A 19,068-nucleotide genomic window follows, 5' to 3' on the forward strand; every position below is an offset into this window, starting at 1 on the left:
AGTTACAGACTAGAAAACTTGAAAGGAAATTGCCAAACGTCGGACAGCTGTTGGCTCCCGTGCAGGAGGACTTAAAACTAAAAAAAACAAATACTGGAGCATATGGAGGCAACCGACATGATGTTCACAGACAGTATGACCCGGCTGAGGACGAACATTGAAAAACTGACTAACTCTGTTGCAGAGGGATTTGCAATGATGAGGAATATGATGGCTCCCCCCTCCCCCAGTACTTTTCACTGCCACAATACCAGCCTCACAGCCACTACAATAGCTACACATATGGACACACAGACACCCGGGTGGCCCCACCAACATCTTCCCCACTCCCACAGAGGGATCACCCTGGAAACATTCTCTACAGCCATAATCTCTTCACCGATGAAAGGGACGACAGCTACAACTAAATGCAATAAGACTTGTTACTGGGCAAAAGTGAAATTTGCTGTTACCTCATTTGTTTGCCTTAACTTTTGCCATGTCTTTGTGTATTATTTTGCTGTATTTAACATGTGCAATAAAACGAGTTACTGGGCAAAAGTGATTTTATTTTTACCTGAGTAAAAATGAAACTTACAATTTTCCTTTTTTGGCCTTAACATTTTCACGCCTATGCCAAACATAAGCTACTACTTAAAAATGACATTTTGGAAGCTGTGACAATTGCATCTATTGAATGTTTACACAAGCAATATATAAATAAAACACCTTGTTAAATGTATAAAACATGTCTGCATCAGTGTTATCTTGTATTTCCATACAGTGTTATATTAGGCTGTTACACATCTATTGTCAGATATTGTTGTGGTGTTGGAGGTTGTGTTCAAGAAAACAATGAAATGCCGCACTGCCGCCACCATTTCTTCCGGTACATCATGACAGCATTTTTAAAATTAGCCGGTTACCCCGTACACAAGAAAATGCCCAACCAGCGGTTTCAGATTTACACACTCTGGAGAGCGTTTTGGAAAAGCTCCATTTTTGGGGGAGGAAAATGCCGTTTCAGTGTGGACAGAGGGTCAAAACAAAGAGAAAAAGCTTTGGTTATGGATTTATTCAGTCTAATGTGGACGTAGCCTAAGACCCCGTGATAATTGCTAATTAAGTGTCCACTTAAATAATGCAAGTAACACAGAATCCCCAAGGCTATCAAAATAAACTCAACAAGTTTAAATACAGCACCAGGAGACAGCATTACAAAGAGCGAGTCATTCAAGAAAAACACAAGGAAATCAAAACAATTAGCAATTCTCCTGAATCAGCAACTGACCAATTCTGGTGCTCTAAAAACCATGGCGCACAATGCTCTCCAGCTCCCCGCACAGGCCGGAAGAGCTCATTACAGCACCTGGCATCTGAAGCATTCATTATTCCAGAAGGGATAAGTGGGTCCAAAATACAGATGGGGATATGCGGCCACAGTCAGTGATCTAGAATGCAGCCAGGGCTGGGGTCCTGACTGTGGACCAGGTATACAACTGGAGCTAGGCTTGGTCTAGAAAACCAGGATCATGAATGTGAGCAGGTTTCCATCCACAGTCTGGAGTGCTTGTATATTTTCCGCATACTGGGAATGCATTATACTGTTTGGATAAGTATATGGATAGGTGACGTTTAGAGGAATATGGGGCAAACATGATTGAATTGAGCTGAAGGGTCTGTTTCCGCATAATATTCTTTTATAACTCTAACTCCATTGTGTAACATTAAAAAAGTGAAATGAACGTGTTTGGATATTAGTATGGAGTAACATTCAATAGTCCAGAAAGTCTGTTCTTCCAGCACCACCACCACTAAGGATGCAAGATTATTGGAGTACTACTCAACTTTGACTTCCTAATGGATTTCAGTGAAGAATAATCAGAGACGATGCAGTTCGAAGTAGAAATATTAAGAGGTGTCTAATAACAGTAGAAGAGATGGGTTTTAAGCAGAGAAAACTGAGGAAGGGTTATACTTGTAGACAACACTGGAAGGGCTTCAAGTGCTACAAGAGTATTCTAAAAGGTAGGAGTTTCATAATGTGATTGTATACATTATTTTCATGAATCTCCGTGAAAGAAGATTTTTGTGGTATAAAATGTATTTGTGTCTCATCCTAGCATTCATGCAGTAATTTCACTAAAATATGAAATAGGCAGTTTATAGACCGACAGCATCCTTCAAATGCACAGTACTTACTTCATACTGACATCATCACTTTATATAGTCACATAATTACGTTATATAACTTGGAAGAGAGAACTACAATGGCAAAGAAATTTGAGAGTGAATTTGCAAGAGTGAGTCTTTGTTGGCTGAAGGCACTGTGGACAAAAGCACAAAGGAATAAGGGTGAGTGTGGGAAGGGAAAGCACAGTGATTGTATGCCTGGATAAAGGTACAGAGACACTGAGTTACAAGCTGATAACATTAATCAAAAACCCTCTCACCGGGGCTTGCATACAAACTTGGCTTATTAGCTAACTCTGCTAACAGCAACGTGACTCAACGGTGTGGAGGCCACCTTTCATAAACAACCGACATCCAGCGTCAGTATGATTTGGGGTTTGACCAAACAGAAACGTCGTGACGCTCCAATTAAAGGAACCTCGATTTGAGTGACTGCTGTGTAAATACTGCCATACTCTGGACCAGAAATGACAGATCGTACACCAGCATAAGATAGTGAAGTATACTTACTAAATTTTCAACTTTAACAAATAGTTACAGAAAAAGAAAAAAAAAACAAAAGGGCCCATTACATAATATTGGAACTCATACTGGGGTAGTCGGGAGTATGTCCCTTTACTCACAAGATGGCCCCACAGACTGTATGAGAGCACCTGCCACATTCAGTAGAATTCTTAACCAGGGCATTACATAACCAGAAACCCATAAATAGCATGTCTAAATTGAAGACCTGCTCCAGGTACCAGCATAGGTCATTGAGCACTGACATGGTGAATGTGTCGTGGGTTAGGGAATAATCAGCAGAGTTTACCACAAGCTAGGTAACAGATTATAGACTCTATGCACAGGTGCAATGGAACAGTGATCTGGAAGTGCTATAGATATGGCTGAGTCATTTCCAGTAGATGAGTTTATGAATGAGTGGGGAAGAAAATTCTCAATGAGACAGGTGGAGCAAGATAATCTCGTGGTGCAGATGTGAGTCTCAATTGAAGGTCAGAAACATAAATACTGCAAATTTTTGCACTGTCCTATTAAACCTGAGGGAGTGACCACATAGGAGAATAGAACAGTAGATTAGATTAGATTATTAGATTAGATTAGATTATGAGGACATGCAGTCCTCTTTTATTGTCATTTAGTAATGCATGCACTAAGAAATGATACAATGTTTTTCCAGAATGATATCACAGAAACACATGACAAACCAAAACTGAAAAACTGACAAAACCACATAATTATGACATATAGTTACAACAGTGCAAAGCAGTACCGTAATTTGATAAGAACAGACCATGGGCACAGTAAAAATCTCAAAGTCTCTCGAAAGTTCCATCATCTCACGCAGACGGTAAACCTCCAGCGTCGCAAACTTGCTGATGCAGCATCCCAGAAGCCTCCGACCACAATCCGACCCAGAGTCCGTCCGAAAACTCCGAGCCTCCGACCAGCTCTCCGACACTGAGCACCAAGCACCATCTCTGCCGAGCACTTCGACCCCGGCCCCGGCCCCGGCAACAGGCAATAGGCAAAGCCGAGGATTTGGGGCCTTCCCCTCCAGAGATTCTCGATCGCACAGTAGCAGCGGCAGCAAAGCAGACATTTCAGAAGTTTCTCCAGATGTTCCTCCGTGTTTCTTCACGTCTGCCTCTATCAAATCAGGATTGTGTACAGCATCCTACTTTACAGATACGATATCATTCGGAACGGCTGCGCGTGCTGTGTCGCGCCATCTTCTCCTCCCTCCGAAGTTGAGAATGCAAGGGTTTATGTACAGAAATGATGCGTATGTGGTGGGATAGGGTATTATCAGGGTTTAACATGAGATACTCATTCTACCAGTCTAGTGAGCATGTCCATGTGGCTGGTAAGGAAACAAGTGTGCATGCTACTAACATTAAACCAGCTCACAAGGCACTAACTACCTGAAAGGCATAAACCTGCCAACTTCCATCAGGGTTCAGCTCAAGACCAATCATGTATAGCAATTTCAATGGCATTAAGCTGGCTCACTCCAAAGACTTCTCATAAACTGTAAATTAGAAGGTTGAAAAAATATTTTCTAAACTAATATTCTCAACTTTTAGATTGTATAATTCATTAACATAATGAAAATCGTTAAAAGAAATGTTTGTTATCATATTTTTTATGTGAGAGTATTAGAGTCCACATACACAGTTTGTGGTATCTTGAAGTAACAAAAGAACCTATAGAAATTCAAGATTTTTCCTTTAATAACAATGCTTTATATAACTATTTCTATTCAGCTGGCAGATCACAACTGAAGAATAATAGGGTCTATAGATGTTGGAAATATATTGGGTCATGTGTCAATCAAGTTATGAAGCATCTTACTCTGTGTGGTTCCTTGCTTTGAGTTTGCACTGAGAATCAATGGTGCTGATGGATTTGAGTCTGACGCAGCTTAGACTCACAATCTTTACTGAGGGTCTGTGTCAATCATTCACTTGTCTTACTGAAGCAAATCTGGTACAAGAGGATCTTATAAATGATTTGACATTTCTGCACTGCCTTGCTCTCAGAAAATTGGTACTGAATCATTTATTGATCTCCTCCACAGCTGGCAGTATGGGATCCAGTGATGGGTCTGAATGGGAGTCTCCAGGAGCGACGCTTGGAAAATGACATGCAAGGAGTCGTCCTGAAAGTAGTCACCATTCTGGTAAACAGCCACCTCCATATTAGTGTGGTGAACAGCTGAGAGAATTCCAAGCCAGGTCCACATCTCACAGAATCTGTCACTCCCATCAATCCTACCCAACAGTGAGGCACAACATTCCATCACTCCCATTATTCCCATCACTCCCTTTGCTTCAATTCATCATCCCCATTGCTCATGTTCTTTTCAAGTTCCAGTGACCTGATAAGTCTCCTCTCTCAGTCCTTTCCACTACTCTATTTACCTCAGTTCTTTGCAATGTTAGTACAAAAGCACCAGTGGAAATCTGAGTGTCAGGAGGGAAATGGACACTTGACATTTCAAGTTTAAGCTCTTCATCTGCAGTAATAAAAAATAGTGAATCCGATGAAAATGACAGCCTCTGCACAAGAGCAGGAAGCAGCACCAGTACGTTTGGCAATACAGCAGAGAAAATGTTGGAGAATAGTGCCAGGATAGGTTTGGAACATAGGTTGCTCCACGTTGATAGCATAAAAGGTCACGATTCAAAATGTCAGCTGTCTATTTCCCACCTGGATGCCACCTGGACCCCTGAGTTCCTCCTTTGTGTGTTGCTTCATGTTCCTGCACCTGCTGTCTCTTGTGTCTCCTCTTTGCAATGTCAGTTTGCCTCATTTCCTTTTCCTTCATATTGATCTTTTGATTCCACTCTTCTCCACTAAACCCACCTCCACCTCCATCCTGTGGCCTTTAAAGGCCTGTTAAAAAACCTCCTTAGCTTCCTTTGTTATCTTTAATTTGCTGGTTCTCAGTGCACACTGCTTCCCGTGAGGAGATTAATAGAAGTGTCAGTTCTTGACTTATATCAGTCAGTGTTGATAAGGTTTCCGTTAGGTTTATCATATTGGGATATTTCTGAGTGAACTATAGAGGGGAAAGACATTCTTGACTTGCTTTTATCTGTTCCTTCCTGCAGTAATTCTTCAAAACTATTTTGGGAATCGATTTATGTCAACAAAGAAGGAAACACAGGATATTAATATTCATGAAAATTGAAAAAATAGCAGATGTTGGAAATCTAAAATAAAACAAAACATGTTGCTAGAAATACTCAGCAGGTTGCTTTGCATCTGTGGGAGAAGTTGAAGGGTCTTCACCCTAAAGCATCAATTCTCTCTTCCCACAGATGCAACCTGCCCTGGGTATTTCCAACAATTTTTCATTTTAGATTATATTAATATTCACCCTCACCAATGGAGATTCTCTTTACACCTCAAAGGATATTAACTCATTGGCACAACACGTTTTCCAAGTATAATCTAATTAAAATATTAAGGCATAAACATCATGTAAATAAAGTATTTCAGTATTGGCCTGATTCATGCTGTGAGGGTAATTACACCTCTCTGCTTCTTTTTTTGAAAGGATGTTTCTAATGAAGCATCATCAATTGGTAGGTTGTGACCTTGATGTAGCTCTTCCCTAATTTGAAGGTGTTAATATTTAGTGTTGCCTGAATGCTCCTCAACCCCGTGTGTGTGTGTGTGTGTGTGTGTGCGTGTGCGTGTGTGTGTGTGTGCGTGTGTGTTGTTTGCATTTGTCTCTGTGTATCCACAGGAGGAACCCTTTGTCATGGTTGCTGAAAACATCCTGGGACAACCAAAGCGCTACAAAGGGTTTTCCATTGATGTCCTGGATGCTCTCGCTAAGAATCTTGGATTTAAGTATGAGATCTATCAAGCCACAGACCATAAATATGGTAGTCAACTTCCTAATGGCTCCTGGAATGGAATGATCGGAGAACTCATTAACAAGGTGAGCACTCCTTTATTAACTCAACTCAAATTTAATAATAGAATGATGTTGTTCATTATCATTTTGGTTAATGAATCTGATGGAGAACCATAGGTTTTCCTTGCTGATTTGAGAAGATGATCTGGACTGGGACTGCTGATGGAGTACTGAATGACTGGATAGAGAAGGTTGAAAAGGGACTGCACAGAGGCAATGCAGGTGGAATGCTACAATGTTTAACAGTGCTTTACTGTTGAAAGCCTTGCACTGTCAGAGTAGTACTAAACGTAGAAGAACTACACTATTAGAGTGGCATTACTGAGAATGTTCTACACAGCTAGAAGCCCAATAACAAGGAAATGCTGCTGCCTAAAGTACTGACCCTCAGATAAGAACATTCTATTAGATCTTCTGTCGTATGTTATTAGAAGAGCAGAAAGAGCAAAAATGGATATTTGTCTGTGGCCATCCTACATACCAGGTGATATCTATGTTTGTCCATGTGAAGGACAGAATTGCCTTCACACAATATAGAAGAAGGCAGTTCTATCCTTCAGCCTTGCATGGTCTTGACTGAGACAGTAAACAAAGGATCTGAATCAGGCATATAGAAATCCTAGGAGAGTTAGACATTTTCTTTACACGTAATTAACCAGAGAACACCTTGTGGTGCAGACCTTCTCAAAAAGGACTGATGTACATTTAGTGTAAAAGATAAATAATTTATAGTAGAACAGTAATCTCTGTCTCAGTGATTTGTAGACATTTAGTGATTGGAAGAAAAAAAAGTTATATCTAACAATATGGAATCATGGGAGAAGACTCTGGGAGGCCTTGACTCATGAGGATCAGGTGCTGGGACTATTTCTAGAACATAGAACAGTCCAGCACAGAGAAAGGCCTTTCAGCCCACAACATGAAAGCTTTCTAACACCTCTTTCCTACTAAAGAATTAGCAGGGATAGAAAGTATGGGCCATTTCTGTTAGTATTTATCAATATAAAGGTCAATGTCAAAGAAACCAGGCAATGGTTTTCAATTAAGAAAAACAATGGCCTTTAGCATTGTTTACAAATTTTCATGTATTTTTCCTCGCTTTCTTTGAAAACGTATTTGCATCTCCCTTTGTTCCTCTCTCCTGTGCATTGTATTACTGATAACTTCAGACATAGAATGTTGACAGAATACCTACTGTTATCTTCCAGTAACCCAAGAACTGATATGGTCCAAGAATTCCATTCTATTCAGATAGAGTAGTCAGGATCCTTACCTCAAGCAGTAAAGATACAGAAAGATTATTAGTGAAAAGCTTCCCTGTTGACAGGGAAATTGATGTTGCCCTGCAGGACGTATGGTGACCAAACCTGGACGTGAGAAACTGGAATCACCATGGCAACTGTCATATGTCACTCCAAAATTTGTGTGTTGATTAATTATCACTAAATAATTACTCTTAAATGAGCAGGAGGAAAGCTTTCATATTAACATGTTAGGCATTCATACACTACTGTCTCACAGCTTAAATCAAAGGCTACAGTCTATTATAACAAGATTTTCTTCATCAAATTACTTGAAACCAAGTTGTTTATATTCATGGCCAGCCTCTAATCATCAGCTCTCTGGAGCTTCTGATGTCTTAGTTAATGAACCAATCAAATGAGTCTCTTACAAAGGAGAATATTTCAGGCAACTGAGAACACATTGCGAAGTATGAACTAAAAGGAATGAAATGCATCTATGACAAATCCTTCTCATGATGGAGTCATGGAATAAAACTATGTAGATAATCCTGATCATTACAATAGCCTCAATTTATCAGTAATTTTAATGTAAGAAAATGCCCTAAGGCATTTTGCAGAGTATTATCAGATGCAACAACTTTGAACCACATGAAGAAATATCAGGATTCACAATGATAATCTTGGTCAAGGAATGGTATTATAGATATTTCAGAAAGTAAGATATTAACAAGAGAATTAACCATCTTAGCACCTTGGCAACTGAAGTCATGGCTACCAACGATGTTGTAATTACTGTTGAGGATAATCCAGACAGTACCTTCAGTCCAGATGAAGTGTTTCGACCAAGAACATCGACTATACATTTCTCTCCATAGATGCTGCCTGACCCACTAAGTTCCTCCAGATTCTAGCATCTACAGTCTGTTGTCTTGTGTCCCCATAATCCAGAACCCAGTCATTCAGGAAATCAGAAAACAAAGGGTTTGTAGGATTGAAGAGGGAGGGAAGATGTGAGAGCATGGATGGAACTGAAAACTAGGGGGTGAATTTTGGCCCAGCACAATGGGCCATTTTTTTTTACAATTTCCAGTTTTAAGGTGACAAAAGTATAATTTCAAAGAGGATTTATGGTTTCATTATGTGACTGAAAAGCCATAATCTCACTAATAGTCTCAGGTGATGTTTAATTCACAGCTACAAAACTGGAATGCATTCCAATCACTTTATTAAAATGACTGGTTTTATATCCCTTCCTTGCATCTATTTATTTAGTCTAATTCTTTTAATTGCATGTTTTTATATGACAGACAGTCTTATTGAAATTTCATTTGCTTCTTTCACTGGCACTATCATTAGCGTCTATTCCAGTCATTCCCTTATTCTCAGAATCCTCTTCACAGAGGATGTTTTTCCTTTTCCTTTCCTTGATGGAAAAAGCTCTAGGTTTAGAGGTCAGTTTCACAGACTATCAGGATAATTAGAGTAGGTCAATGAATGTACCAGACTATTCATGGAACCTGTTCAAGGAAGTGATCCAGGAGCAGTGGGTCAAGATAGTGCCGAGCTGCGGTCTCCATCGAGATTGTGGCTCAGACACTGTTGTTTTTTAAATTCATGGATATGGTTTTGGGGACAGGGGGGCAAGTTAGGGGTCAGGTTAGGGTTTATGGACAGTAATGTGGGGGAGTTAGATGTCAGAATATGGTTTAGGCTCAGGGGTACAGAGGAGTTCAAAACCTTCAAAGTAAATTTAATATCGAAGTACATACGTATCACCATATAAAATCCTGAGATTCATTTTCTTGCAGGCATTTGCAGTAAACCCAAAGAAGCACAACAGAATCAATTAAAGACAACACATAACACGACAAACAAAAAAATGTGCAAAAGGCAACAAACTACACAAATACAAGAAGAAAAAGAATAATAAATAAATATCAAGAACATGAGATGAAGAGTCCTTGAAAGTCAGTCCATAGGTTGTGGGATCAGTTCAGTGTTGCAATGACTGAAGTTGAGTGAAGTTATCCCCACTGGTTCAAGACGGTCGAGGGGTAATAACTGTTTCGGAACCTGGTAGTGTGGGTCCTGAAGCTCCTGTACTTCCTTCTTGATGGCAGAAGTGAGAAGTTAGCATGGCCTGGATACTGTGTGCCATTGATGATGGACGCTGCTTTCCTGTGACGGCACTCCATGTAGATCTGCTCAATAGTTGGGAGGGCTTTACCCATGATGGACTAGGCTGTATCCATTAATTTGTTGTAAGCTTTCCTGCTCAAGGCCATTGATGTTTCCATATCAGACTGTGATGCAACCAATCAATATACTCTCCACTGCTCATCTATAGAAGCTTGATAAAATTTTAGAAGACATGCTAAATCCTTACAATCTTCTAAGAAAGTAGAGTCACTGCCGTGTTTTCTTTGTAATGGTACTTAGGTGCTAGACCCAAATCAGATCCTCTGAAATGATCATACTAAGGGATTTGAAATTGCTGCCCCTCTCCACCTCTGATCTCCCCAATAAGGGCTAGCTCATGGACCTCCAGCTTCCTCCTCCTGAAGTCTATAATCATTACCTTGATCTTGCTGACATTGAGTGAGAGGTTATTGTTGTGGCACCACTCAGCCAGATTTTCCATCTCTCCCCTATATGGTAATTCATTCCCCTCCCCCTCCCCCCCCCCCCCGATTCTCAAACGACAGTGGTGTCATTAGCAAACTTGAATATGGCATTGGAGCTGTGCTTAGCCTCACAGTCATAAATATAAAGTGAGTAGAGCAGGGGGCTGAACACACAGCCTTGTGGTGCATCTGTGCTAATGGTAATTGTGGAGGAGATTTTTTTGCTATTCCAAACTAACCGAGGTCTGCCTAGTTCATGGAGCTTTTTGATTAGTTTTGAGGGAATGTAGTCGATCAAGAACACCCTGATGCATACATCTTCTCTGTCCAGGGCTGGGTGGAGAGCCAATAAAATGGTATATGGTGTTGATTTATTGTGACCGTATGCAAATTGTACTGGATCTAAGTTATTTTCAAGCAGGAGTTGATGTGTTTCATCACCATCTCCTCAAAGCACTTCACCATAGTAGATGTAAATGCTACTGGACGATAGTCATTAAGGCAGGTTGCCATGTTCTCCTTAGACACTGGATAATTGAAGCCTATGTGAAGCAGCTCTTTATCTCAGACTGCTGAAGCGGGAGGATAAAGATGTCTGTGAACACTCCAGCCAATTGATAAGCACAGGTCTTTACAACTCGGCTAGGTGTTCTGTCTGGACTAGATGCTTTCCGTGGGTTCACCCTCCTGAAGGATTCGCTTAAGTCATTCTCAGAGATTGAAATCACAGGGTCATTATGGGCTGTAGGAGTCATGAATGTGCCTCCATGTTTTGGTGGTCAAAATGAGCATAAAAGGCATTGATCTCATCTGGGAGCGAAACCTCGTTGTCACCTTTGTTGCTTGGTTTCACTTTGTAGGAGGTGATAGCAAGCCCTGCCATTGTTATGAAGCATCCTTTAATGATTCAATTTTGGTCAAAAATTGCGACTTTGCATGTGAGATGGATTCCTGATGGTCATCTCTGGACCTCTTGTCACTAGACCTGAACACCACTGATCTGGCCCTCAGCAGATTGCAGATCTCTTGTTCCATCAAGGGCTTCGGGTTATGGAAGACTCTGAATGATTTTGTGGGGACACACTCATCTACAACTGATTTTATAAGGTCCATGACAACTGTGGCATATTCATTCAGATCCTCTGATGAGTCCTTGAGCATGGCCCAGTCCACCGACTCGAAGCAAATCCCATAGCCGCAACACCACTTTGTTGTCCTTATCTCTGGAGTCTTGCTCTTTAGCCTCTGCCTGTATGCGGGTAGAAAGAGGACAGCCAAATGGTCAGATAAGGTGTCAGGCCACTGCCACACATTCGCACTTGAAGGTCTTCAATGTGGACATGAGGACAAAGGACATCTGGAGTCCAGGCTTCCACTCCATGCATGAAGGCTAGTGACATGAATGGGTGACAAAGGACATCCGTGAATGTTGGAATGTCAACAAGTAGGTCAGTCCTGGGATCAGATGAGGATGCTACATAAGGAGGCATGAGGGTCAATCAGTCGACGTGCCCAGAGGTTGAGACTGGAGTTCAAGGTCCCGTCATCAGTTAGTCTGGGGGTCGATAATGAAGATTAAAATCCAAAATTCAATCAGAAATCCAGAAGTTGAAGCCCCATAGCTGAAGACCTGGAGACATGCCCTGGAGTTGTAGGACTGCCCATTTGTGTAGGCGGGTGGGAGGGAGGAGAGGGGTTTGTTTTGTTGTTGTTCATTTGTTGCTTGTTGTGTTCCATGTTGTCCTGCTGAGCATTTTTAGTTTGCAATGTTGGCACCAGGTTGTGTGGCAACACTTGCGGACTGGCCCCCAGAACATCCCTAGGTGTAGGGGTCATTAACACACGTGACACATTTCACTGTGTGTTTCAATGTACGTGTAATAAATAAATCTACATCTGAATCTTCAGGAACGACTATTATTCCTTCATGTGTCTCAGTCACCTAAAGGTTAATAACACATGAAAACATTAATGAGATTACTGCTTTGCAATTACTCGAAATCAAATTGCAAACCAGGTTTGGAATTATACTTCTATTAACTTAAAAGGAAAATAGTGAAGAGAGTAGGTACTCATTCAATCATTATTATAAGGTGAAATGTCAACCGTCCAGAGCTTGCCACAATATTGCCACCCAGATTATGTGGTAAAACGCAAGAGTGGAGTTTGAACTGCAAACTTCAGATGTGAGGTAAATGATTCTGTCTGCTATTTAATATGAAGTGTAAAAAGTTGTCAGATGAGTAGGTTGATAAGGTAACAAAGGAAAGGCTTTTCTTACAGAAATCCAATACATCAATGAACTTGATCAAGCCAGCTCTTTCTGAGAAATATTCTGATGTAGAGAATTAGGATAATGTAGGAGCAGACAGTAGATAAATTATCTAAATAGGTAGCTCACCAGTGGGTGTCAAGAATAGAAATAAATGCTCTGGAAGAGAGAGTATATTAGGGATATATAGCAAAAAAGGCAAGTAGAGTTAAGGAACCAAACTACAATGGCTATTTGAATGCCAGTGCAGGTCACCAAGCCTAATTGGGATACGTGGGTCTCTGTTGCTTAAGTCCTGAGAGTAAGATGCTAATTTTTGCCTATCCTTTCCTTCACAGAAAGCAGACATAGCAGTGTCAGCAATAACCATCACCCCTGAGAGAGAGAGCGTTGTGGACTTCAGCAAGCGCTATATGGATTATTCAATTGGAATCCTCCTGAAAAAGCCGGAAGAAAAAATTAACATCTTCTCAGTGTTTGCTCCCTTTGACCTTGCAGTGTGGGCCTGCATTGCCGCTGCCATCCCACTGGTGGGGGTCCTGATCTTTGTGCTCAATCGGGTGCAGCTGGTCCGAACACAGACTCCAACCCACCCTCAGAATCCTCCCTCCACCTCCAGCACTCTGCACACTGCCATTTGGCTCGTCTATGGAGCATTTGTTCAGCAAGGTAACGATTATATTTCTGGTCACACTTTGAATGGAGAATGGAGCATGAATGGCCAGGTTGTGTGCGCAATGAAGAATTAAGAATGGCAGGATATGTGCAAGAGGGAGGAGCCCAGAAGGAAGGAAGGCAAGTGGGAATCTATGCAACTCCCCTACCTTTGAGTTTTTAGGCATATGCAGCACATATAATAAATTTTGCAGGAACAGAATGAAGAGCAGTCCGGATCTTACAGGTTGGAGGGGCAAAATGCTTTCATCCAGTTCTTGTGTTCTAATGCATAGGAACATGGAGAGGAAAATGTTTTTAAAGAAATTTGATTTTGATTGACTATGATGGAGCAACATGGCTTCATTAATTTAACATAAGTAGTACAGATATTCCATGACCAACTTGGAGAATACCTTAATGAAGATCCATGCCTAGACCTTGAAATTGAGCAAAGACCTTCACAGTGAAGACATATCAGATGATGCAGAAGGATATTTCGAACAACGAAGTTTGTGTGTGTTTCAGGGCTGAGAATTGTCCTCCTGTATGTAATCCAAGTAATCTCCTGTTCCTCGTGACATCAGTATTAAGTGGCAAGCACCAATGTTGGCAGGAGGCCATTGCAGAGCGCAGTATTCATATCGGGCTGGTTACCAAGCAATACAGAGGTTTCCTGGGGCAGCAAATATTCTGCAGCCTCCACTCTCGAGTCTTGATTAATTTATGGAGAATACATGGTATGAATTTGAAACCGTTATTTTTGAATCTTGCTCACACAAAGCAGATCTTTTATTTACGACTTTTCAAACAGTACAAAACACTTTTTATTTTGAGATTTGAGAGCCGTGCCCTGAGAACGTGAAGACTGGCCCTACCCGCTGAGCTCCCCCAGTGGGCAGAGTGAAGCTAAAGAGCCAAATACAGAGGCACAAAGCGGCTCCGTGCTGTCTGAAGCAACATTAAGAAACTCTATGCCAGAGAAAACCCAGCTCACACTCTTTAACATTGGCCTTTGCACTTTACTGGAATTCACATACAGTAGATAGAGATGGTGCAGTGGGATGCTAATTACTAAGAGTCCACTTAAATGTTTCTATTGTGCTGCTGATTTATACCAGGCCTGTGAGGTTGACTTCTGAAGCCTCTATTGATGAATGTTTTGAGGGGGTTTTGATTTCAAATAGAGGAAAGCTGCTCCCTCTGGCAAGTAGCAGATATTTAAAATCATTGACCAAAGGGTTAGAAAGGAGTTGAGGAAACGCTCTTTCCACTGAGAAAGTTGCTGAGATCTGAAATGCTCTCCCAGAAAGAGTGCCTCTATCAGTAATTGGGCAGACACTAGAGGATGTGCAGCTCACAAGAGAGTGGGTGGGGTGGGTTGGGTTGCCGTGGAACCAAACACAAGTTGTCTCTCGGATAGCACATTCAGGTGCAGGGCTGAATGGTCTCCTCTCTTGGCTTCTGGTGTGAAGTGAATAGTTATGATCATCCTCATTTCTTGTTATGTAAGGCAGCGTACCCCGGTCTTATGGACTCTTCCCTTAGAAATAGTAATGAAACATCTAATTCAAGTCACCAAAAAACATTTTCATGAGTATCAGGACCTTCTCCTGCAACCCCTGTGCTACCAGTGCATTTTACCAAACTTTTTTTTCTTCGCAATCTATATTTAATTGTAGGCACAAAGCTAGTCTGCAATGGAATGAATTCTAGGTTTTTCAATTACTCTTTGTTGAAGTACTGAGAACCGTTTAAATTCACAATCCCAAGGCAGTAACATAAACAATCCAACACCACTTTACATTCTTGCATTTTATTAACATTATAGAAGTCATTTTTGCAAAGACAGATCTGCTAGATTTTTAAGTTGTAGAATAAGTCTATTTTGTAATTATCTTAATTGGTAGATGTAAATTAGTGATAATGTTACTAATGTATTTAATTTGTGTATTGTGAATGTACAGTAGCTAATGTTTTCACGGAGGAGAAGAATTATATCTAAGTTATTCAGAAGAATTGAATCTGCATCTAATTTTCATTGCATAATCTCTCAGTTTAATGATAGTTCTCCAAGTTCCACAATTAATTAAAGTGTAATAGAATAACTGCAGGTGTGCAGCACGGCAGCAAACTGCAGACACATTATAGTGTACGTACTGTAAGAGTGTGATAGTTATGTATGCTATTGTCAGGTCAGGTCACAGATGTCTCAGTGGGTGAGCATCTGGGGGACAGTGACCACCGCTCCCTGGCCTTTAGCATTATCATGGAAAAGGATAGAATCAGAAAGGACAGGAAAATTTTTAATTGGGGAAGGGCATATTATGAGACTATAAGGCTAGAACTTGCAGGTGTGAATTGGGATGATGTTTTTGCAGGGAAATGTACTATGGACATGTGGTCGATGTTTAGGGATCTCTTGCAGGATGTTAGGGATAAATTTGTCCCAGTGAGGAAGATAAAGAATGGTAGGGTGAAGGAACCATGGGTGACAAGTGAGGTGGAAAACCTAGTCAGGTGGAAGAAGGCAGCATACATGAGGTTTAGGAAACAAGGATCAGATGGGTCTATTGAGAAATATAGGGTAGCAAGAAAGGAGCTTAAGAAGGGGTGGAGGAGAGCAAGAAGGGGGCATGTGAAGGCCTTGACAGGTAGGGTAAAGGAAAATCCCAAGGCATTCTTCAATTATGTGAAGAACAAAAGGATGACAGGAGTGAAGGTAGGACCGATTAGAGATAAAGGTGGGAAGATGTGCCTGGAGGCTGTGGAAGAGAGCAAGGTCCTCAATGAATACTTCTCTTCTGTATTCACCAATGAGAGGGAACGACGCTGAGGACAATATGAGTAAGGTTGATGTTCTAGAGCATGTTGGTATTAAGGGAGAGGAAGTGTTGGAGTTGTTAAAATACATTAGGACAGATAAGTCCCCGGGGCCTGACGGAATATTCCCCAGACTGCTCCACGAGGTGAGGGAAGAGATTGCTGAGCCTCTGGCTAGGATCTTTACGTCCTCGTTGTCTATGGGAATGGTACTGGAAGATTGGAGGGAGGTGAATGTTGTCCCCTTGTTCAAAAAAGGTAGTAGGGATAGTCCGGGTAATTATAGACTAGTGAGGCTTACATCTGTGGTGGGAAAGCTGTTGGAAAAGATTCTTAGAGATAGGATCTTTAGGCATTTAGAGAATCATGGTCTGATCAGGGACAGTCAGCATGGCTTTCTGAAGGGCAGATTGTGTCTAACAAGCCTGATAGAGTTCTTTGAGGAGGTGACCAGGCATATAGATGAGGGTAGTGCAGTGGATGTGATCTATGTGGATTTTAGTAAGGCATTTGACAAGGGTCCACATGGTAGGCTTATTCAGAAAGTCAGAAGGCATGGGATCCAGGGAAGTTTGGCCAGGTGGATTCAGAACTGACTTGCCTGCAGAAGGCAGAGGGTCGTGGTGGAGGGAGTACATTCAGATTGGAGGGTTGTGACTAGTGGTGTCCCACAAGGATCGGTTCTGGGACCTCTACTTTTCGTGATTTTTATTAACGACTTGGATGTGGGGTTAGAAGGGTGGGTTGGCAAGTTTGCAGATGACACAAAGATTGGTGGTGTTGTAGATAATGTAGAGGATTGTCGAAGATTGCAGAGAGGCATTGATAGGATGCAGAAGTGGGCTGAGAAGTGGCAGATGGAGTTTAACCCGGAGAAGTGTGAGGTGGTACACTTTGGAAGAACAAACTTCAAGGCAGAGTACAAAGTAACTGGCAGGATACGTGGTAGTGTGGAGGAGCAGAGGGATCTGGGGATACATGTCCACAAATTCCTGAAAGTTGCCTCACAGGTAGATAGGGTAGTTAAGAAAACTTATGGGGTGTTAGTTTTTATAAGTTGAGGGATAGAGTTTAACAGCAGTCGTGGAGCATACGGATCTTGGACCTCCAGAAAGTGTCCACAGCAGGGGTGATTGATAAGCTTGTGGCCCAAGGTAGAAGGAGATGAGTTATTAACTTCAAACTTTCTGCATTATCACTCAAAGAGTTGAACTGCACGTGCATGTAACGAGAGCGTCTTGGACCTCCAGGTGGTCCACAGCAGGAGTGATTGATAAGTTCATGGCCTTGGGTAGAAGGAGATGAGTTATACAGCTCTTGTTACATGCCTGTGCAGTTCAACTACTTGAGTGAAAATGCAGAAAGTTTGAAGTTAATAACTCATCTCCTTCTAGCATAGGCCACGAACTTATCAATCACCCCTGCTGTGGACACTTAAGATCCGTATGCTCCACGACCACTGGACTAAATGTGTACCTGTAAGAGGGGACTATGTTGAAAAATAAATGTGCTAGGTTTTCTAAAATTGACTCCTCCCACCTTAGGCCACGAACTGATCAATCACCCTTCGTATACTGGTTCAAACTGCTTCAAACTCTCTAAAACAACTTGCTCTAGAAATAGTGGATATACGGTATTCCTATTAATCTTATAAAATTGTCAACAAGACATGGAGTCATACAACATGGGAACATTATATTGTAGTAGCACAGATGGTTGGTGCAAGATAAATACTGTTAGTGCATCATATTGGAGCATAATTCAGCTGTCCATTGCTGTTCGCTTAACAGTGTGTGCGGTTGGAGTATAATATACTAGTAAACACGGCTAGGATACAGTACTTGTTCACATTGCTGGATCACAATGCCGATACATCATACAGGAGCAAGCTGCTACTGTACAGTACTGGAACACAAAACTAGTGTGTAAGATGCAACATAATAGTGTTAAGATATGTTGGTTCGCACAATAGTGAGCTACTGATGAACCCAGGACTATGCAGTGTTGCTAGAGCACACAACCTTTGCACATTATAAACACACAGCTGGAACACGTGACTTGCAAGCTACTAGGCACAGCACAATACTGCCCAGTACTGGCACACATCAATTATGTATGTTGATTCGAACAACCGCAGGCAAAGGATGAATTTTGATTATTTTCCTTCCGAGCAGCAGTATATCAGTGATGAAGTTATTAATCTATTTCATGAATGTCACTGACCAATGCATCTCCTTTCCAACAGCAATCATGCAAAGAAAGGTCACATTTCAACAGTTATAGAACATGCTTAAAAGGGAGTTAGTGAGAGAGATATTAAAGTGAATCAGAAATTCTGCAGAAGTAAAATTAATACATAAATATTTCTTTAAATCCCTGTTATTCCCCACAGTTGCTTAGCAGTCTAAAACATACGTAATCCTTATAATAGTAGAAATAATGATGAACTTAACATCTAATGACCACATGAAACCTTAAGGTAAGTGAAATCTCTAAAGAGAAAATAAAAATATATATAAAATTAATGGATTAAAAGCTTATAAAGCCCATAAACCAAAATTAACCTGCACTTCAAGTTTTAAATCAGGTGGCACTGGAAGTAATGAATACATAAGTGATCATCATCTCTGCTTTGGGACATTCTAACTCCACTGGAGCAGGCATTATAAAATTGTTATTTGAGTGTGGTAGGGACTGTAGACAAGCTTGCCTGACAGTGGCTGGTAGCAAAATGCTGGAATTCATGAGCTGTTGTAACAGGAGGGTTATCAAATCATAGTCGGATTATTGAGAGTCAACGTGGTTTTATGAATGGAATCAACTTTGCCAGATAGAGCAGCTATGTGA

General features: G+C 41.1%; 1 protein-coding gene across 1 annotated transcript in view; it reads left to right on the top strand.

Annotated features, from left to right (window-relative positions):
- LOC140211882 (glutamate receptor ionotropic, delta-1-like) overlaps positions 1–19,068 on the top strand; it is a 993,352-nt gene that overhangs the window by 912,031 nt on the left and 62,253 nt on the right. The window contains exons 9-11 of the mRNA XM_072282070.1: positions 4,754–4,855; positions 6,431–6,628; positions 13,083–13,413. Coding sequence (XP_072138171.1) covers positions 4,754–4,855; positions 6,431–6,628; positions 13,083–13,413 — 631 coding nt within the window. The remainder of the gene's footprint in view (positions 1–4,753; positions 4,856–6,430; positions 6,629–13,082; positions 13,414–19,068) is intronic.

This window comes from Mobula birostris, chromosome 18 (genome assembly GCF_030028105.1).
Source record: "Mobula birostris isolate sMobBir1 chromosome 18, sMobBir1.hap1, whole genome shotgun sequence".
Lineage (NCBI taxonomy): Eukaryota > Metazoa > Chordata > Chondrichthyes > Myliobatiformes > Myliobatidae > Mobula > Mobula birostris.